The following is a 22,919-nucleotide window of genomic DNA, read 5'->3' as shown; positions in this document are numbered from 1 at the left end:
AATAACAGTTAATGCAATTTGCTAATACTTTATAATACTTAATAATCTAGGTTAATGTTTATATCCAATACAAATCTATCATACACAAAATCATTTCATAAATTAAAATTAGTTGATGTACCATGAACAATTCTGAATAAAGTAAAAAAAAAAAAAAGAATAATAATAATAATAATTAAGTTCATTGTTGGTTACCTAATGCATTAACTAATGGTAATAACTCTTACCATAAAGTCTCATGTCAAACATTTGAACACTTAAAAAACAACCAATTCAGGGGTTGAAGCAGACACTCTTTTAATTATGAAGTCTCTGCAGGGTTGCTGTTTTTTTAAATACATTGAGTGAAATCACCACTAACAAAAACTTTGAATTGTGAGAATTTTACACAGTCACAGTAAATGTGTTGAGTACTCTCAGGGCTTTGAATACTGTGTGGCATATGGGACAGATCTGTGAAAAGTGAGAGTACCAACACATCTCAACTGTATGGCACATGAGGAATCTCAGTAGTACGCCTGTACACTTTGGGAAACTTGGGGGAAACTTGATAATTAAGACTCTGTATTTGGGACAGATAAAGGAAGTAGCATCCCAGATCATGAAGTCTGACATAATTCCTAATAAGAAACAGTGGTGACAGATAGTTTACTGCATATGCATCTATCAGACTGTAAGAACAAATGTGCTACGCTGACAATATGTGTTCAGAGTTAAACAAATAGATCTGGGCACTTACACCAATTAAACATTATTACACCGAATCCATATTCATGTAGAAGGTCAGAATTGATGGACATGGTGCAGGAGAATTTAAATTCACTGTGAAAGAAAGCAACTTCTTTCGACATTGGTGGGGCGAATTCTCAGACTAATTATAATTTATTGAATGAATGGGTTGAATAGTGACATATTCAGTGGGGTCCATCCTGCCTTGTGTAGTGCATTTCAGTCTTTTTTAAGGTCTTGATGGCCAGGCAACTGTGGCTATGAGGAAGGTCTCTAAAGTGTACTAGCTGAGAAAAATGGAAGAGTGCTGGCTGTTAAGGAAGAGAGTTTGTGGCTGTTGGTGTAGGCTTTCTGCTATAGCTGGGGAATTGGGGGAAGATTAAGGGAGTCCAGGGCGCTGTGGTAAAGTTCTCTTAATGCTCTAAGCAACAATAAACGACAAAACATCTGATTGAAAAGATGAGGCAGGGGCTCCTAAAGGAAGAGAGAGAGCGAGAGAAAGAAAGAGAAGGATCAGAAATGAATGGCCCTGAACTTGTTTAATCACATGAATCACTGTTAATGCTGATACACACACACACATAGACTAACCAGTGTCTAACAGAATGTGAAACGTCCTTATTTAAACAGATACAGTTTCATAAACTGATTCATGAACAACCACACAGAGGCATAATGTCTTACCCCAAGGACGTGAACTCTGTTGTAGTAGGAGCTAAAATCTTTACTGAGAGACACCAAGAATCTGCACACCTGACAAGACAAACAAAACACATACATTTCAGTAACGGATTGCTGTACTAACGAAGCCAAGACAGCAGAAAGTACAAGAGATTTGACTGGCTGAGATGACTAGGAATTGCCTTGAAATCAAAACCACATTACAAAGTCCAACTGAAAAAACAAAACATTATTTTTTTTTTAAGTACCTGTTTAGTCCTAAGATTAACTCTGGCTGTACACCCTTCGCGCTCCAGGATATGTCCTGATTGGTCCAGCAGCTCAGAGTATGGAATGAGGTAATTGAAGAGAAGAAGCCACTCCCCCTAAACACAAAATATAACAACTTAAAAACAAACCTTCTATGCCACTTAACACAAAACAGAGCTTGTCTGAATACATTTGGCATACGTTTTTATTCCTGGCAACTGAAGAATAATTTTGAATACTTGAATAAGGACACAACAAATAAGACTTTTAGCAATAACAGGATCATTAAGTCACGTTAGTTACTTTACCTCCTCTTTTAAGGCAGAAAAGTCCAGCTCTGTGCCATCAGGGATTTCAGGATAAAGACCTTCATATTTTAAAATAGACATGTATAAGATTTCACAAATGGACACAATATTTCCCCTGTTACATTACTACTTAACATGCCGTTAATCAAAAGGCCCAATGGAGAAAGATGGGAATACCACACCTCTGTTGCACAGACTATATTGGCTATTGTTGTTAAATTCTGTATTTTTTTCTGTGCATTTTTGCATTGTCACATAATGTCTTTCACTGCTTTTCTGTTACCTAAGTTTAGAATAGTAACTAACAAAAAAAGCATTTGCCTAATAAAGTTACATTTTAAACATATATACAACGACAAATAGTTCAAATCTGGTTGTAGTCATACTGCTTTAAAAAACAACTTCTCCATGACTACTGTCTTGATAATACTGCTTGGAATATGATTCATAAGTCAAGAACACTACAGTGTGTATGTGTGTTACCTTGCTCCACCCCTTTCTCATAGCTGCTGAAAAGTGTGTGAAGACGAGCACAGTTATACATGACAAATACTCCACCCCTTGGGCCCTTTGTGGACACACCACTGTCCCGCTGAACATCTAAGGTCACCTGAAATAGAGTTGGCAATCATCTCTGATGCAGGAAAAGATATATTCCACCCACAAACACACATGCAAATACACACACCGGACTTGTGTGCACTGTGGACAGCAGTTCAAACCTCACGGTAGCTGAGGTCATGATTCTAATGATGTCATCCCACGTCTGACCTTAAAAGAGTTTAAGGGAAAATTAAACAATGGCACACAGAGTGTTTGCAACTGGAATGAACATGTATCACAATATGGCTGTAAAATTCACTTTTCAAGAATGCACAGATAAACACACCTTCAACTTGGTCTCCACACTTCATTTCTGAGGCCTCTTTCATCTGAGCTTTTCTTAACCTACAGAAATATACAGCCAAACATGCACCAATGTAGTCATCAGACTTATAAACTTAAATATTGTAAGAATGATTTGTAGAATTGATAAAGCATTAAAAAGAGCTGTGATAACGTTGATAGAGAGTTGCTTTTCTAAAGTTTTGCCTTACTGAAAATACTGAGCTGCATTCATCTGAATGCCAGGAGTTTTAACAGGACCACAAATCACCAATCTCTAATAGAGAGGAAGAAAGCAATCATTCATTTTCCAGCAGAGATTGTCTAAAATGTAGTAATGTCCAAATGTGCAGCCTCTAAGCTGAACATTGTATATTCATCCATTTGGGAGTATTACAATGGCTTGATATTGCCGTAAAGACTTTACAACTTATTATGGGTTTCCTTCAATGTCTTGAAGATTTTATTCCATCAGTATGCTACTTTACACCTAAAACAGTTATACACACTTTTACACATACGGTTTTACAAACTTGCTCTTCCAGGAAGTGGAGAGTAAATATTGATCAGATTCAATTAAATGCTCTCTAAATGAGCATGACCTTTGCCCATAGGATGTACCAAAGCTATGGTTCATAGCATGGTTTATACTAATTACTGATATAAATAAAACCTATTGGCTACTTTAGGAAAAAAAAATACAAATAAATAAAATAATAAGTCCTTTGGTAGGTTCAACCAAAAGTTCCTGTTACAGGAAATAGTAAATACAAAACAGAGAGCAATTGTTTAATATGTAAAGCATGCTGAAATGGCTGATGGGCACATATGTGAAACCTGCACTGCTGTTGCACCCGCTGCTCTCCACAACATGGCTGTTTGCTGCTGACGAAACTCGTCCTGACAGGAAGTGACATGCCAGGGCTGTTGCCGTAGAGACCTGAAACAGAGAAATCTATTACAAGCGTCCTACTAAACATGGTCACTCACTGTAATGTGAAGCAGACAGATATTATCCAGACAGAGGGTACTTTTGACTCACAGGGAGATCTGTGCTTGCACTGTCCAGCTGGGCCAGATGACACAAAGCTTCTCTGTGCACTTAAAAGAGAGAAATTACTGACTTATGCATAAAACAGAAGAAAACTAAGGCTATCCAATAGTTTATCACTGAAACACTGTAGGAGTAAAAGTCCAAATTCTGGTTGACATGGCTCAGTACGGTCCAGTTCATCTCATCATTTAATCTTTTCTCATCTGAAAACATAACTAAAAATTATGAAATGTAAAAAAAATAATAATAATAATCTAAATCATCTATCATCTAAAAGCTCACAAGAGAAGCTTTTGTGCAGTAACTATCATTTCCTGCACCACTTCTATAAGGAGTTCTATTGGATAAGTGCTGACATGTCGCATCTTAGGCATTGTTGACAAATTTAATGATGCATTTGTATTAAAATCATTACTACTGATGAGATTATAATTATTTTCATGTTAAGGTCAATAACTGATCAATTGGCTGGAATTCTACACAACTTTGTCAATTAAATTAAAAAGAAAACACTACAAACTAAAATCAATCATAACCACATAAAACTTTCAGTTTTGAAAAATGCATACATTTACATGAAAATATATTTAACAGTGTCATTAAACACATTTTAAGTGAATATTAGATCATGGCAAAAGTCTAAAGGCAAATAATGGATGAAATAATAAAGTACAATTAAAATTCCAATGTTGACTAATGGTGATGAATTAAAAAATAAAAAATTAAAATCTCTACATCAAACATTCTACTCATGCAACCCTAATAATGACATTTAGTTACCAAACAGACCAAACCATGAGAAATGTAACCCGTTAAATCCCTAATAAACACACTACAGCTCACCTGTACAAGTGCCAAGACTGGGATCATATCCCTGAACGTTCTTGTCCTGTAGCACTTGTTTAAGGTTTATCCTAACTTCCTCTTTTATCCCCCTTTTCTCTCCCTCTATTTCCTCTCCTCTGCTTCTCCTTTTCCCCTTCTCTATCTCTCGGTCTCTGTAAGTTGAGTTCTCTAAAACCTTTTTCATCTTCTCCTCCCTGTCCTCATTGGTGCAGCTGACAGGGACTGTCGGCCAATCAATGCCTAGTGTTTTCAGAAAGTTGACAATGTCACTGTCCTGTGGCAAGGCTGGACAAAAGGACACGGTGTACCTAAATGAAATAAAGAAATAGTTGATTAATCTCTCCTTCTGGAGACTAAATTTATGCCAATATCACAAAAGTCAAATCACACACCCTTGTCTTCTGAGATGTGCCCCGAGGTAGTCAGCAATGAGAACGGTCCGTAGCTGCCCCAGAGCTAGTGTATCTGGAGATGCTATGGATTGTTTGGTGTGGAGCGCAGGACAGTTGATGAGGATACAGCCCTGTCTCTGAGCAGCAGGTCTCAGATATGGCATTATTCCACATAAAACACCTTTAAATGCTGCACAGCGATCCACACACACACGCAGGCCTTCTGCTGTCACGTCAGTGGCTCCTATCGGCAATACACCACTGCCATGGAGAGAGCGAACACCACTGAGGACATCAGTGGGAACCTAAAAACACAAATCAAATATATAGTGCTGTTGCCCAAGGACACTTTCTCATTAAATCAAAACTTTTGTTGAAAATGATATAAAGTGATTTGAAACAATGCACAAAACCAACAAGAATGAGACAAGATAATATTTTCAAACTAAATCAAAATTGACTATTCATGTTTTTGTAATATTAGAATATTGCCTTTAGATTTATTTATATTTGCACATTACTTTTTTTCAAATAATATCAATAATAATCATCAAAAACATTGTCCCCGCCCCCTCACAATGACGTAATCACAATGACGACAGTAATCCCTCCCTTTCAGTAACCTGTCACTCACATGAGATCACGACAATTAGCAAATGACAATGATCCAGCGATCCAATCAATTCATTTGCGTTTTATGGCATGCCAACTTTGAGAACTTGAGGTGAGGTCACATTCGCCGTTGTTTGGTGAAATTCTGAACGTGACTATGACATTGCGGTTGCTTCAATTGCCTAACTTACAAGTCAAATGGTTTTTAATATTGGTGTAACGATATTAAAACTCCATATACATCGGGAAGAAGGAGGCGGGAACCGGTGTTACGGTTTAACTGGTTACCGTGTTATCTGGTGACCAACTTCCTGTTTAGGTCTCCGCTGCAGATGTGCTGGAACGACGGCAGCAGATTCGCCGATTCTGAAAGCACAAACTGACGTGATATTAAGTGTCTAATAAACGCAGACTTGCTCATTGCATGATTTTGATATTCTTGCAGAGATAACAAGTTATATGTATGATCGCCCGTAGCGGCTGAAGTAAGTAGGATAAAAATAAAAAAATGAATAAAGTAAATCTGTGTTGGCACGGGTTTCGAACACGCGTTAAAAGACGACGCGCCGCGAGACGACACTCACGAACCACCGCGCCACCGATCTTTACATTATCGGCTCCAGATCTCTGGATTCAACACAGGACTCTCGGCGTCACATCGTGAAACGGGCTGAATCAAGGAACTGTGACCGTGTTAACTTGTGACCTCTGTTTGCAAGCCAAAATCCAATTTTACTGTTGTTATAAGTTAACAATTCCAACCAAAGCGCTTCTAATGCTGCTAAATGATTTGATACGATCTGAAAATTACTCATCGTCAAAAATTACGAAACCCATTAATGTAAACATGCATAACAACAGCCCAACGTTTAAGTAGCTTAGTTCCATTGGTTCATTGGCAAAACACATTCTTACAGTGGCAGGCAGCCCACATACATTTCTTGGCTATGAACTGCAAAACTAGATGTACAGAATGCATCATTTCACTTTGAGGAACAATATTTAATAATAATAGGTTGCTTTACTTTGCTGTAAAGTGTAATTTACTTTGTTTAAATAACTTTGCAACATATTTTTCTGCTTGAATGGTTGTGATTGTATGCATCTGAATTGAAATCAACTAGACACAAAGCACAATTGACTACATAAAATTGTCATTACAGACTTACATGCAAAGACCATCAAAGTTTTTATTGAACCCAAATGGCCATTTCTGTTACAACCATTAAAGCTCGTGAAAATGTTCTGTTTTTATTCAGGTTTTTCAGCAGCATTTAGATAATATAATAGATAATATTTCACATAATCTTTATTAAACAAAATAGATGATAAACAAGTTAACACAGGCACATTGTCTTTAAAGTGCAACATGCATTCTTCACAGATTAATATCACATGTGACCTATGGTTTCACTGGAACTGTGTTGGTCAGCCTCCTATTGAGGAAGATTTGATTTGTCCTGCTTGTGTTTAAGTGTGTGTGTGGTAAAGCAGTGAAAAGTCCTCTAGAAGTGTTATATGAATTTGTTTTTTACCTTTGTTTATATAGTGCTTTATACAATACTGATTGTGTCAAAGCAGCTTTACAGTGTCAACAGGAAAATGGAGAACAACAGTAATTTTCCAGCTAAAGTTAGTTCACTGATTTAGTGATGGCATCGTCAAACCAATGAGCTTAGTGATTATGAACCAGTGAAATGAACCACTTCTGTGTACACTGTCTTTTGTAGCATGATTGATTTGAGCATTAACATTTCTCTGATTCATTTTGTTTTCTTTATATTTTTGACAAATGTCTAGTACACCAAGATAAATTCCTTGTACCTGTAAATCCATTGTATCTTACAATAAAAGGGATTGTGATGGTGAAAAATAACTTGTGGAGCATTGATTGAAAGATTTTGGAAATTTGTCATTTACATATTTTGACATTGTGGCTGAGAGGTTGCATGGGAGCAATGTCCCAACAGATATGGATCCATTTCGAAATACTGATTTTTACTAGTGTTTTTGACACTCTTTAAAAGTTGTGGCTATTTAGTAACACTTTAAATGTTGTCTTGGATAGATGACAGGTGATATATATCTTTTCTTATGTTGTAAAATAAGAAGTGTATGTGGGCCACCTGCCACTGTAAGAATGTGTTTTGCCAATGAACCAATGTAACTAAGCTACTTAAACGTTGGGCTGTTGTTATGCATGTTTACATTAATGGGTTTCGTAATTTTTGACGATGAGTAATTTTCAGATCGTATCAAATCATTTAGCAGCATTAGAAGCGCTTTGGCTGGAATTGTTAACTTATAACAACAGTAAAATTGGATTTTGGCTTGCAAACAGAGGTCACAAGTTAACACGGTCACAGTTCCTTGATTCAGCCCGTTTCACGATGTGACGCCGAGAGTCCTGTGTTGAATCCAGAGATCTGGAGCCGATAATGTGAAGATCGGTGGCGCGGTGGTTCGTGAGTGTCGTCTCGCGGCGCGTCGTCTTTTAGCGCGTGTTCGAAACCCGTGCCAACACAGATTTACTTTATTTTATTTTTTTGTTTATCCTACTTACTCCAGCCGCTACGGGCGATCATACCTATAACTTGTTATCTCTGTAAGAATATCAAAATCATGCAAGGAGCAAGTCTGCGTTTATTAGACACTTAATATCACGTCAGTTTGTGCTTTCAGAATCGGCGAATCTGCTGCCGTCGTTCCAGCACATCTGCAGCGGAGACCTAAACAGGAAGTTGGTCACCAGATAACACGGTAACCAGTTAAACCGTAACACCGGCGCACAATCAATAACACTTTAATATTCAAAAATAAACAAAACAGCGCGTCAGCCCCTCACGGCGACTGACGCGCACAAATAAAAGCCAAACGTGTCACTGACTTAGCGATGCATAACTACACGTCCAAGCAAATGCTTAAAATATCCACCCATCCACGCGTATAAAATCCCCATCTGTAAGTACCGCAGGACAGGAAGAGCTCATTACAGAAAATACAAAACCCACATGTAAGTAACGTTACATATTTAAGACTGACCTTTCCATCGTCGTACAACGTCGTCAGAGCCGTGTTGGGTGACAAGAAGTCACGATTTCTCAGGTTTTTGGCGCTGCTCTCCTTGAACCAGAGCTTCTCTCGCTCGCGGCTGAACTCGGCTTCATGTTCAACGTCTCTCCGCAACGCGCCGCTCAACGCTTTGACGGTGGACGCGATGCTGAAAGGAACGGCTTCCACCATGATTAAGGTCAATATGTTGACATTGTTATAAGTGCCTGGACTCGAGGAATGTTACTAAGAAGTGAGTGATGTAACAGCACTACGGTGCTGTGCTCCGATTGATCACCAATCATAACATATGTATGGGGACCGGAACGTTAAAAATATCACTGGTTAGAGGGGGGCATATTATCTTGTATCACCTTTTACCGGTTGCGACCATAGATATACAAGGCACCATTTTGCCATTTTGAGTGTGGCAAAATCAGTCAATTACAGAACAGAAAGTAAAAGTGCTCTTTTGATAAAATACGTTTTGTGCATAAACAGTTTTATTTTAAATTATCTAGACCATTATTTTGATATGCTATGGATTACTTTTCTTATCACTGATATTTTTCGTTAGTTCACTCAAAAATGCAAGTTATGTATTTTTTTCTTCTTCTTAATTTTCTGGTTCTAAACCTACGTGACTGTATTTATTGTGTTATATTCTGATAGCTTTGTATAAGGTAAAGCGTATTCATCATCGTTAAAGTATTCACCACACATTTTACGCAAAAGCTATACGTCACTATTTTCATTAATTTAATGTAAAACCGCAGGATGCACATTCTGCTTTTAATTTCTGGCTTTCTGAAAAGAAAAGAAAACTAGGTTGAGTAATAGTTAGGATAGTTATAATAAATTCAATTATTAATAATAATTTAATAGAAAATTATTGGTCATCCAATCTTTTTAATTTTTAGCACTCTGTTAGCTTAGATAATTTAGAAGTTTCATCTGTTCTCATTGAGATGTCTAGTTGAGTATCATCAGCATAACAGTGGAAACTAATCCCGTATTTTCTAATAATATTACCAAGGGGTAACGTGTATATTGAAAATAACAGAGGACCTAGGACCGATCCTTGTGGCACTCATATTTTACTGGTGATAAATGAGATGACTACCTATTTAAATATACAAAATGATAGCTTTCAGACAGGATACTTTAGTTTTGGGGTGACTAAAGGTGAAAAATTCCTTTATCTCCATAAAATTTAGTTATTTTTAATGGATATATATATAAAATATATATAAAAGAAATAAATACAAGCCACCCTTTTATTCTATTTAATGTTTAGACAGACTGTCTCAGGAATATTGTTTCCAGCATAAACAAGTTTAAAAAGCATCAACATGCAACAACTTCTGATATACTAAAGTATTTCTGTATGGAACAGTAATAAGACACCACCTGTAAATGGTTTTATATATTTTTCTTCAGAAAAGCATATAAAAATAAGATCTGGACATAATGAGGCATATTTGAATGCTGGTTGTTCAGCTGCTTATTCGAGTACTTCTGCTTTGTTTGGTGCAGGTAACAATTGACTGTAAGAGCTGAACTTGGCCCAGATTGCAAGTCACATGTTATGGTTGACAGTAAGATCTAGATCTCTTCCCAAAACTACACAACTAAAACAGCAACACTGACTCAAAGATTTCACTTTATATCCTCTAGGCAGAGTAAAATCTACAAACCGAATCATCCAAAACCTGCTTCAGATCACTCAACTATTGAAAACACAAACCTCTATCATTCCTCTCCATGTAGATCTAAAAAAATATTTAGGAGTTTTGATGAAAAAGACACAAAAAGTAAAAAATAAAAATAAAATAAAAAGTCGACAAGTGATGCATGGCAAATGTTCTTAATTTATTGGAGAATTCCAGAGACAACACTCAAATGTCTGATGAAGCATTTTAGTAAGAGATTATGAGATTTACTGATTACTGAACACTGAGGATTCTGAAGATCTTGTCAGGAAGTGATGCTTATCTGGGCTGACACGAAGTTCCCGGTGGCTAAACATATTTCTGGCAATCCGGGAGAAAACGTGTCATTCCAGAGCAACATCAGACCTCATATGCTGTACACACATACACACATACACATTTCTGACCCAACCATAACCTTGTATATATATTCAAATACATTTCAAGTTATACTGATGTAAAATTCACATATAATATCATATCTGAATGAGGCCAACTCCTGAATTCCTCCAGCACACACAATTTTCATCTTCAAGCTCCTGCAAGAGAGGAAGGGCACGGAATCCATAGCCAGCTGTCAATCAAGCAAACAGCTGCATTATGGGTTCCGTTAACTTCCAAACTGCTGTGGCCATTTTCATTTACACTCTGTGAACAAACACATCTGCCAATACTTCATCATTTAACTTTTTTTTTTTCGTATGGAAATTTCAAGCTGCTTACATTTATCAAGTGTACCTTTATTAAATAAGGAAAAAGAAATAACATTCAAACAGCTTTTACCACAAACAAGTTTGGTGCCTCTGCGAAAGAATCAAACTTGTTTATTTATCTCGTTTCATCTGAAGACTTGTGTCTTGAAAAACCTGTTCCCTATCAGAGAAGAGTGGGCAGAGAGAGAGGGGGGGAGGGAGGGAAGGAGAAAGGGGGTTATACATAGTAAATGAAGACAAAATGACAAGTGAGATTAAACAGGATATAAATTTGACTAAAGAAAGTCACATGAAGTAAAATGAAGGAGGAACTAGCCTGAAATATGAAGCTTCATTTTAGAAAAAAAAAAAAAACAGCCTTGATGGCACATTATAAATACTTTAGTGAAGACTAGTTGATCTTTCACTGCATGTCCTTCTTTGTGCGTGTGTGTAGATTTTTATATATTTGCCAAACTCAGTGAAATGAATGAGGAAAAGATGAGCAGACAAATAAACGAGAGACGGTTTGTATCAATGTACATTTGCATAATTATTTTTTCATTTCAGAGCGATCTACTTGCAAAAGAGAAGACAAGTTAACAAATGAAAGAATCAAGTGGAACTATAGGTGAAGATAAATGAAAGAAAACTACTTATCACTGTGATAAACGACAAGAGAGGAGACACACTGTACATGACAACTAAATACAGACAGGTATGAAAGAGATGAGAAGATTAACTCTCTGTTACCTGCTCCCGTCATTCCTCCTCTTTTCGTGCTCTCTCCCTCTCTCTGCTCCCTGGCTTGTGCGAGTTTGTCAGAGCGTTCGCGTATTTATGCCTACTGACTTCCTCCTCAGAAATCTGAGGAACATTTTCACTTTCACTTCTTCACTAGACTGCCCACAACCTCCCCCCTCCAAACATCTCAGTGTCTTTCCCTTCTCTTTTCTCTTCTGATAATTCAGATCTCTTTCTTTTAATTTATATTTCTTTGTTGCATCAAAAAGTGCTTCTACTATTATGGTTGATGCACTCATTTGATTGTAGGTGTAATATATATAATATTATTTATTATTATCAACAATATATATACACATTTCTATTGTAGTTAAAAATGAACATTTATATATATTTATATATATATATTTTAATCATGAAAGTTTTTTTTTTTATATATTGCAATATTGCTGCACAGTAATATAGATCTGTCAGTCCTTTCATTTTTGCAGTGTATGAAAACGTTAGGAGATTTGGGCCCAGCTGGGCTGAGCTCACTAACAGGCCAATATCATATTTCATTAATGAGGAGCCACCTGGAGCTTTCGGCCCAACCTGTCCAGGTGCGGATCCATTAGTGAGCATGTGTGAACGCTTGTTTGGAAAGTCCTGTAGTTTTGGAGGTGAAGGCTGGTTCCCTTGAGACATGCTTGCAAAATGAGGAATAACGTACCAATGTCAATGTTCAGCAGACGTCTACCCACACACCCACAGATTCAGGATTTGAAAACTAATTTAATGATGAAAAACACATGCAAGTGAAAAATTTTGTAATTTACATAACAGGCACATTTTTATGAAGGTACTCACATGCACCCAACTTGAATGGTCAGTTCTCTTTTTATAACAAACTTGACAGAAATCCCATTAAAATACAACACTTCCTGTTTCACACAGATCTACTGCACTCAATCATCCTGTTTGCTTCTCTTGACAAAGAATGTTGACTGTTTATTGCTTATAATGATGCATATGCAGGTATGTTTGTATTTTATTAATCAAGACAAAACAAATACCTTTTGGCAAAAAAATGTATATTTTCCAACAAAAGTTGTCAAGTGATTACAATCAAAAACATCTCTTTTTGACATGTAAGGCATCTGATACAAACAGCAGACAGCATGCGTTCCCCACAAACGCACACATTCACGCAAACTGGCATATGCTTGCAGACATTCACACACCGTTTCTCTCCTCGCTAAGAGGAAAGGCGGCTGGGAAGACAAGAAAGAGGAAGCTGAGGTTCTCAGTGTGTTTGGGTGCCTGTATGTGGAAGTCCATTAATGGGGATTTATGTGCATTTGGCTATGCATGTGCTGGTATCTGTAGTGTCTTCTTTAAAACAGGCGTTTCTCATAGCTGAAAGAACAAAAAAGGTCAGTTAATTTTTTTTTTAAATTGTACATTATTCAAAAAAAAAAAAAAAGTGGTTTCAGAACGATTTTACATTTTCTTTTTGAAAGTACTCTTACAAACACAATGCTATTTATTTCTTTGATCAAAGATTGAATTTAAAATTGTAAATGTAAAAAATTTAAAACATATTTCTACATTAATTTATTTAAAATGTAATTTATTCCTGTGACGGCAAAGCTGAATTTCCATTAGCCATTACTCCGGTCTTCAATTGTTTTGTTTTTTCTTACTGGCCGTTATCTTACTGATCGTTATTGTACAATATCTTCAGACTAAGTGTACAAATGTTCAGCTACCTGTGTAGACTGTGTACTCCACCCTCCATCTGAGCTGACATTGTCCTCTTTTCAAACCTCAGTTCACCAGAATACATCATTGCCCTGAGATAGATGGAGAAAGAAAGGGGGAAAACAGAAAATGACAACTTGTCTCGAACCACAAACATATAAATATTTGGGTTTGTGTCAGTTTTAGCAGTGCATTGTTGTGCTAAAGGTGCAGTGTTTCATTTCAGTGCCACTAAAGGAATCAAACAGAATTGCAAAGATAAGAAATTGTTGTTTTGGAAATTAACACTTTTTTTTTATTATATATATTTTTCTTTTTTATTGTTTGCTGGCACAGAAATGCTACACTGCCCCTCTGAATGCATTTAATTGCTGTTATGCGAGTAATAAGTGCGACTGCGTGTACCTCAGCTGTGTGAGGCTCTTTGCACCGATGTCTTGGCAGGAATGCTGTATGCCAACAAGAAGATATGGAACAAACTTATGGATGGAGCCTTTATCCTGGACAGCCCCTGAAACTCCCTGAGCTACTTTAATCTTATCACTCTCACTGAAAAAAGAGAGAGATAGAGATGACAGAGGGGTTGAGAGAAGGAACATGGTTAAAATTTATATTCTGAAGAACTTTCTCAGTCAAAAAGCTATTTTTGATATTAGCTTATATTAATGTTTCAAATTCTCATTGAACTAGTATTCCATAAATATATCCATATTTCATCAAGCATTACTCTACAGTATATGCAGTTGTGACAAAAAAAAAAAAAAAAAAAAAAAAAGAACCTGTAATTTGTGGCTAAATCGTAGCTGAAACTAAGAAAAATAAGTGCACAGTATTGTATTTGGAAAAGGATTTATTTATGTGCATAACACCTGAAGTATCTGGTCTGTGAGCCCAAGTTCTTGTCCATGGCATCCAGTGAGCCCATCCCTCTGTACTTCTTCAGACGGATCCCATCCGAAAAGAAATATTCACCAGGTGCTTCAGAGGTAGCAGCGAGCAATGACCCCATCATTACTGAGAGACAGAGGAACCAAAATTAAGCATCAATCATTGACTAGTATAGTTAGTATATATCTCATGAATCTATATATCTAACTCACCTGTAGATGCTCCCAATGCAAGTGCTTTAGCAATGTGACCAACTGTCTGAATTCCCCCATCAGCAATGACCGGCACACCAAACCGCCGAGCGTATTCTGATACCTTATAGACAGCTGTTGCCTGCGGTCTCCCACATGCTAGCACTGTGAGAGCAATGAGAAATACAGACCCTTACTTACAAATTACTATCAACTTAAACCTGCATATTGGACAAATATAGTATAGATGAGGACAATCATATGCATTGCTGAAAAAATACTTTCCACTAACTGTTGTTCACACACAGACAAATAGACATATGAACACATGAATGACTATCAGTGTATTCTTGACTCATGCAGTCATGTGACTTCAGTCAGTGATGATCAACCAGTCAGTAAACGTTGCAGAGACAGAATTACATGTCAATTCAAAATGAGGCCAAACCAAAATGAATTACAGAAATCTGAATCATGGCTCTTCTTTGAACTTCACTAAGTTCAAAGACAAAAAGTTAGCATTACATGATATATGTGGGTTTAAATGTGAAATTTTCTATAAATGGTGAGGTAACGTGAGAGGAGAAAAATAGGGGTCAGTCAGAAAATCCTCAGCATGTCTAGACAAACAATAACAACTGAGAAAGGACAAACCAAAAGGAAATCATTTTTGAATAATTCATAAATTCAAAAATCTTTTCCTCCACTGTCTGTTTGTGACCTTTCGCAAGAACATGACAATAAAAAGGAAAATCTAGCAGTGTTGAGCATGTTACACACACACCTGTCAAACCCACTTATTTCCACATTTTGGGATACAAAAGTCTGAGACTACTACTGCAAATTATAATATTTTAAGCAATTTAACTAAGCATTATATTACCGTAATTAGCATAACAAGTGAAAATTTGCATGCAAGATGCATGGAAATCCATGCTTTCATCCTCTCATCATCACCACCTGGAACTAATGCCCTGCAGCCATGGGAGTTTTTGCCATTTTTATTGTTTTAAGACAAAGAATGAGAGTAGACAAGAAATGAAGGAGGGAAGCAGCAATGGAAAATGACAACTGTCAACTTTTTACCCACAACCCCCTTCTGTATTCTTTAAAGTCACACCATCTACACTCTGCATACTGTAAAATGAAAAAAGAAAAGGTGCGACTCAAATGAACACAAACTATACTGAAGTGTAAAACAAAAACCCTCTGCAGTGAGACTGATGATTGTGAAACCCTCAGTTATTTGTGCTTTGGTTAGCAAATGCACTTTATATGCTCCAGTAGCTCTAAAACATATACATAAGTACAAACACACACACTTAACTTGTTTTTTTTTCATGATGCAATGACAATGATGCAGGTTTAAGTGTGACTTTCATATCCAAATACCTTTTCTAGCCACTGCACAAACTAGTTTGCGTCTGTTAGTGAGGGATTCTGGGTAACAGACTAGGATCAGAGGAAGTGCCAAACGCCATTACTGACAGGTTAGTCAGACAATGACAAGCATCCAAAACCCCAAAAACCAGCAACTACTTTTAATGATGCAGAGCCATTAACCAGTCAATGCAGCAGGCAGAGTGAGATAGTGAGCCAATGGGATCTGAATGGGGATCAGTGGGAGGGACTTACTGGAGTATCCCGTAACAGTAGTTGGGGTTTTGGGGCTGTGGAGCTTTAAACCAGGAGGGATACTGAGAGGCGCTAGAGAGACACAATTGTAGAAAGGGAAATAGAGACTGAGAAAGAGCACACGGTAGCTCTGTTCTAAAACCTAGTGAGTTGCCTTGCTGCCTACTTCTAAGGAAGTGTAACTAATCGTTATGGAATCTCGTAAGGCATGGATTTGGAATGCAGTACAAAGGCTGCAACTGTGTGCAACACGGTTTGATGTTACCATGTTGCCAAACAAACAGCATGATACTCCAAGCGTAAAAAAAGGTTACACTCATAAATGCTGGGTAAAACAATACATTACTTATCTATTTATTATTATATTATAATGAATACTTATCTATTATCTACTTATTTTATTCAGTAAAACTTATATTTATAATACATTTTTTGCTTATCTTGTCAGCTGTCTTTGACAATGCATTATTGAACTGTAATATTCATGAAAAACTTTTCAGTTTTTCATATTTTTAAAGTGTAATTTATTTCTGTGATGTCAAAGCTGTGTGTCACATGATCCTTCAAAAATTATTTTAATATGCTGGCTCTTATCATCAATTATGAAAACAGTTGAGCAGAGTATTTTTGTGGAAACCATGATGCAGTTTTTTCAGGATTATTTGATTAATAGAAAGTTAAAAGGAACAGTATTAATTTTAAATATAAATATTTTATAAAAAAAAAAAAAAAAACAACAACATCTTTACTGTCACTTTCAATCAATTTAATGTGTCCTTGCTAAATGAAAGTATTAATTTCTTTCTTTAAAAAAAAAAAACAAAAAAAAATTTCTGAATGTAGAGTGTAGAGTATCTCTGAAAGCAGTATAATTGTATAGCCTAGCTTCTGGAACAGTCTTTGCTAGATTTTGGAACAGAGCTGATAAAAAATAAAACAAAAAGGGAACTAATGCAAGTAACAAAGACAACAGGTCAGAAGAAAGAAAATATGCGATTGAGAAAAGAAAGCACAAAAAAGCAAGAACTGAGAAAAAAGGTAAAAAGATATAAAAACTGTGATGGAGGCAAGGAAGAACCTCCAGTGCTACACTACCATCATTCAGAACGACATTTGTCACAGAGAGCTATACAAATGGACAGACAGACACTTATATAGACGCATACATATTATTCTTCAAAACTACAGAATATAGAAAAATACCACACAAACAAAAATATGAAAACTTTTCTCCACACATTCTAAAACCCCAGAAAAATGATGGAAGAGTGGAAATCAATCAATCTGCACAATTACCTTGCAGACCAAAATTGCAGGGTTATTTGGGAAATGACACATAAGTTTGACTGCTCTACCCATGTTAAAAGTGGACCAAAGGAGGCACTGGACAGCTGAAATACAGCCAGTGATTGGCTGAGGTGCAGGTATTCAGGCATGGGATTGGTTGACTGACCTTCTTGTGTGATGCAGATGGAGCCGCTGCCCATTCCCACTCTCAGAGCATCCGCTCCGGCATCAATCAAATTCTTCGTCTGAGCCGCAGTCACCACTACAGCAGAAAGACAACCCATGTTAACTGTGTGTTTGGAGATACTACGTTCAAAAGCTTTGGGTTTTAAACTAACCATTTCCACCAATGACTTGTAGGCTGGGATATTTCTCTTTTATGTACTTAATCATATTAATCTGAAAGATGGAATTTCCTTGGGAAGAGTCCTAAAGTGAGCAAAGAGACAATGTGTAACCAAATAGGACAAAAATAAGCAATCTTCTAGAACAAATTCACTGAAAGACATTAAGCCCAAAACAGGCCTCACCAGGACAACCACATCTACGCCAGCCTGCACCAGCAGGTCCAGTCTGTATTTGTCATCATTGTGTGTTCCAATGGCAGCGCCGCAAAGCAGCTGTTTACGAGAATCCTTTGAGGCCAACGGGAAATCTCTGTTCTTCTTTAAATCCGTCCGGGCGATGATTGCCACCAAACTGCCCTCCTCATTTACTATAGGAAGCTTCCCTATGGCAAACAAATATTGAGAATGTGACATGAAAAAATAATCTTGCAGCATTCTGCCTTGATTCTTCTGCAGCAGTTGAGTAACTGAACATATTCAGTTATTTAGTGATGGTTGTATCATGCTGATTCAATATGATAACTCATGAAATTGAGAGTCTTTCTGAGAGATTGAACTTTTTTTACTTATATATTTTGTCATTTTATACCATGTCAGCACCTATATTCTTGGCTAAAATCATTCACATAGACAAATAAGTGAATAGACCTCTAAGAAGAGGTATGGAATGGATATACAAAATCATTTACAAGCAGAAAGATAAAATATATTTAATATCTAAATGATAGAAGTGCACTTCTAGAATTCTAGAACTATTATTCACTCTTTACTAAAAGCATAGTTATACTGTATGCAATCAGCAAAAACGAGTTGCAAGATTATTATCTTGCAATTATTTTGTGGCATGCCATTGCGGAGAAGTGGTGCATGAAACACTGCTATATAGGTTAATGAATAATTATCATTCACATAAATGGTTTTATTTGGTTCAAGGATTAATCCAAAACTTTCCTCAGCCATGAAAGTGTGAAGACAGAAAAGGGCAAAGGGCTCTCATAAATTCTTCAAGTCTACCCCACCTTTCTTGCTTCTCTGGAGGATTTCATTGGCCTCTTTCAGTGTCACTCCTGCTGGAGCAACCACCAGGTCCTCCCTCTTAGTCATTACCTGAGAGAGAGAAAGTTAAGGTGAGCGGAGTTCAGTAACAACTGCTTAGACCTCGTCCTCTGCGTTGAGCCCCACCCACCTCACTGAGGGGCAGGTCATGCTCAGACTCTTTGAGGAAGTCGATATCTCGTGATGAAATGATGCCGACCAGACGTCCGCCCATCTGTCCGTTGTCCGTGATCGGAATCCCGCAGAATCCATGCCGAGCTTTTGCCTGAAATACGTCTCTAACCCGCTCGTTAGGACTCATCACCACCGGATCCGTAATGAAACCCTGTTCGTACCTCTAAACGGAGGTCAATCAAAAGTGGAGGGAAAGGGAGGGAGAAGAATGATTTTCTATTAGGCATTTGTATTTGGGAGTCACCTCAATGCATATCACTTAATACAGAATGAGGTGTGGATTCTCATTCACAAGGACGATGTTGCAACAACAGGGTAGGGGACAGAAGAAAAACATTATGACTGAGAAAAGAAAGCTGGTACATTCATAAAAAGACAAGAGTAAAAGAAAGAGAGCTGAAGAGACTCACCTTGACCTTACGGACTTCATTAGCCTGGAACTCTGGAGTGCAGTTATGATGAATGAAGCCAATCCCACCAGTCAGCTGTGAAAACACATCATCATATCAGACTTTAGAACAAAATGCTACACACATAGATAATCAATCTTTGTAAATTTAAGTTTAAAGACTCAACATCCAAGTGGGATGTGGTTTTGGGGAGACGGGACAGGATTTTGTTTAGGAAAATAAGCTCCACTTACCTGGAAGAGGAAGGATATTTTAGATGTACATGTCAGCTTTTTAAAGATTTTTTTTATTGTCAACTTCTAGAAGTATATTTGCAAATATGGTCTAAAAGCTAATGGACATAGATTTAAAAGACTACTATGCAGATTAATGTGGACTTTTATTCAATTGATATCAAAATATGATGCAGCAATCACAGCATATTTGCAAATAATATTTTATTTTGTAATATGCATTCACTTAGATAATTCTGCTTACTCAAATGCCTATAATAGTAAGAGCACTTTCTGTTGTGTAATCTTGTGTCAGTTGTCTTACCGCCATAGCAATGGCCATGCCAGACTCTGTGACTGTATCCATGGGTGACGAGACCAGTGGAGTTTTTATTGTGATTTGTTTGGTCAGCGCGGATGTCAGGTCCTGCATAGAGAGCCAATCAAATTAAACCAGTGATTATACACAAGCAACATTATACATCCAGCAGTAGAGTGTACAAAACTGACTACTGTTGACTACTGTTCAAAAGCAGTGTGTTTCACTTACCACTTGGTCAGCTGTGAAGTCAATGTAGCCTGGCAGGATCAGGAAATCACTAAAAGACAATGGTGAAAAGGGAGTGAAAATTAGGAGATTCATTTATTTATAGCTGCTTCAGTGATATTTGAACATATCACTATTAATTGACAGATGTAACTGGAAAAGGTTGTCCTGAGGAATAATACTTGTATCTGTGACAGCATCGCATTGAACTCCCTCTCCCTGCACTATTGGTAGTAGTTTGGGGGTGTTTTCAGGAGTGGTGATATTACTGCATATATATTTTTTATTTATAACATATCTATGCCTATGATATAGGACTTAACCTATCATACAAACAAGAGACCTGTGTAATAAATGGCTATAAAGTACAGTTGTTTGCAAAATTAAATGAATCAGCTTTTAAAAGGAATTTGTTGATTCAACTCACTCATTAAAACAGTCACTTGATGCCTACTAATGGTGGTTGTAATTTCTTATTTTAAAAAGTAGCTCATTTCATTTTTGCAATCATTTAATATTTTTACATTAAAATGTTATATTTAAACTTAACATTTATGCACAATCTATAAATTGCTGATCGTGATTTAATTTGATTATTAATAGCCAGCATGTCTTTTTTATTCTATTGAATTTATTGATTAAAAAAGAACCTTAAATAATAGGACACGGATATGACAATAACTTAGAATACTAATAAGCCAACATCTCCATGTTTTCTTTTTTTTTGCTCAAAGTTATTGCAAGGTTTTAATCTCCCAAATGAGAGAACACAGCCTGTTTATTATATTATAATGAATATTTAATATTACATTTATACTTTGACTATAGCGTAGAAATGTTGCTTATTAATTGTACTATTTATGAACCTCAAAGCATATGTTTGTGTATTTTATGTTACTCCATAATGATGTTCTATTTAAGGGCATTTTTATGTAGTGTAGGTATAGGGCCCAAACATAACCTCAAGCCCAGGGGCCCCCACCACCTAAGTCCTGCCCATAATTTAGGTCACATACCATGTTGTTTACGAGTGTATTAAAGAATCAAATCGAGGACATCAATGCTGCTTTGTATGCCAATTCATTGTTTACTTTGAATATAATGAGGTTTCATTATATCCAAAGTAAACAATCGATTAGCCCACACGCCTGGTGTTAGATGGTAAACCGAAAGGCGCTTCTGGAAAAAAACTTGCACCTGCCACGGATAGGCTTTCACTCGGAGACATTATATGCTTTACATGGCACCAGAGAATTTGTAAAGAGAAAACAACCACAACATACTATTTATAGCGCATTTGGAAGGCCTGGTTTGAGAGATGAGAGACTGCTTGGGGTGTCAGTGGTTTAAAAATAGACTGTGGTAACTCTACTCCTCTGTACTTAGCACAATGGAAAGGCAGCAGATGATTGATCCCCTACAGTTCATCAGTTAATCCAAGATGTCCCTCCGAGCGGTCTTAACCTTGTGAAGCCACATTGCAACACACTGACATGTGCCCTCCATAGGGATCCGTCTATGCAGTACTGACCCACGTGAAACCTTTGAACATATAGCCATGCCATGCTGGATGCTAACCAGGCAAATGTGGACCAACAACGACACCTACATGTTGTTCAGCCGATGTTATACGTTTTAAATGAAGCTGCATACGGTGTAAGCACATCTGCAGTGCTGACTGGAAAGCTTGTTTGATGTTTAACAAATAGCAGGCATATGGAAAATGAAACAGAGGGGTATGAGACACAACTTAAGGTATTTACTTATAGGTAAGGCCATCTCCGCAGTTGAAGAGTTGCTGTCCGGTTAGACCGTCGTCAGGCACGTAGCCCGTCTGTCCACTGATTAAATAGTCCGCCATGGCGACAGAAAAGCGTAAAAGTCCAAATTCTCACAGAAGCCACACACACACACAGTCCGGTGAGGGGTGTTCTCCTCGGAGCTTTCAATCTAACTGTCCTTACGGCACCTAATGACACTAAATGTCTCCAAAAAAAACTCAGGTTTCTATTAAGAAACAGGCTTTAATCAAAGAAAGACCTAGCGTGCTCTTGTTTTTGGGACCGAAGCTGGCCTGTAGTGCCCACAAGCGTCACACGTGCCTGTCTGTCTGCAGGATGGCCTCGTCTTCCGCAGATATAAATAAGCTGTCTTACTACGTCACTTCCGGGGGGGGGGGGTCGTTTACTCGCTAAAACGATTTTATTTAACATTCCCTAATATTGGAGACCGAGGTTCATCTCTTCGCCCTGGGTTGCAGTGTAAGCGTGGGGTGTTTGTATCGTCGTTCTCGATGTCTCGCGCGCACATGTGTTCAGCACGAGGGGAACTTATTCGATTTAAATTTATCTCGTGCACACTGCGGCTGACTTTATTTGGCTCGCATGAACTGTCCTGAATATGCAGGCCCGGGAGCGCGCGAAAACACCTAATGCCCTTCTAGCGTGCGGCAAGGACCATTGGAAGAGTGTTGT

General features: G+C 37.4%; 1 protein-coding gene, 1 long non-coding RNA gene and 1 pseudogene across 3 annotated transcripts; all 3 read right to left on the bottom strand.

The window, feature by feature from the left end:
- Positions 1–272: 272 nt before the first annotated feature.
- Positions 273–9,531, bottom strand: LOC113093960 (DALR anticodon-binding domain-containing protein 3-like; annotated as a pseudogene).
- Positions 9,532–10,660: 1,129 nt separating this feature from the next.
- On the bottom strand, positions 10,661–12,150 carry LOC113093976 (uncharacterized). Its single transcript, XR_003287950.1, has 2 exons — positions 11,965–12,150; positions 10,661–11,392 (listed from the first exon to the last, which is right to left on the bottom strand). It is a non-coding gene; the product is annotated as an uncharacterized LOC113093976 (long non-coding RNA).
- A 667-nt stretch (positions 12,151–12,817) lies between these two features.
- On the bottom strand, positions 12,818–22,583 carry LOC113093961 (inosine-5'-monophosphate dehydrogenase 2). 2 transcript variants are annotated; one of them, XM_026259577.1, is made up of 15 exons: positions 22,209–22,583; positions 20,449–20,497; positions 20,224–20,325; positions 19,687–19,761; positions 19,233–19,439; positions 19,066–19,153; positions 18,230–18,429; positions 18,038–18,128; positions 17,866–17,961; positions 16,413–16,484; positions 14,799–14,942; positions 14,568–14,712; positions 14,104–14,247; positions 13,707–13,790; positions 12,818–13,353 (listed from the first exon to the last, which is right to left on the bottom strand). In XM_026259577.1, the coding sequence occupies exons 1-15, from the start codon at positions 22,304–22,306 to the stop codon at positions 13,332–13,334; spliced, it is 1,617 nt and encodes a 538-aa protein (XP_026115362.1). In that variant the 5' UTR covers positions 22,307–22,583; the 3' UTR covers positions 12,818–13,331. The 2 variants fall into 2 exon arrangements, with proteins under 2 accessions (XP_026115362.1, XP_026115363.1); XM_026259578.1 differs by lacking the exon at positions 16,413–16,484 and having other exon boundaries at positions 22,209–22,582.
- Between the last annotated feature and the right edge of the window lie 336 nt (positions 22,584–22,919).

This window comes from Carassius auratus, unplaced genomic scaffold, assembly GCF_003368295.1.
Source record: "Carassius auratus strain Wakin unplaced genomic scaffold, ASM336829v1 scaf_tig00215205, whole genome shotgun sequence".
Taxonomy (NCBI): Eukaryota; Metazoa; Chordata; class Actinopteri; order Cypriniformes; family Cyprinidae; genus Carassius; species Carassius auratus.
This window is presented reverse-complemented; position numbering and strand designations above follow the sequence as displayed.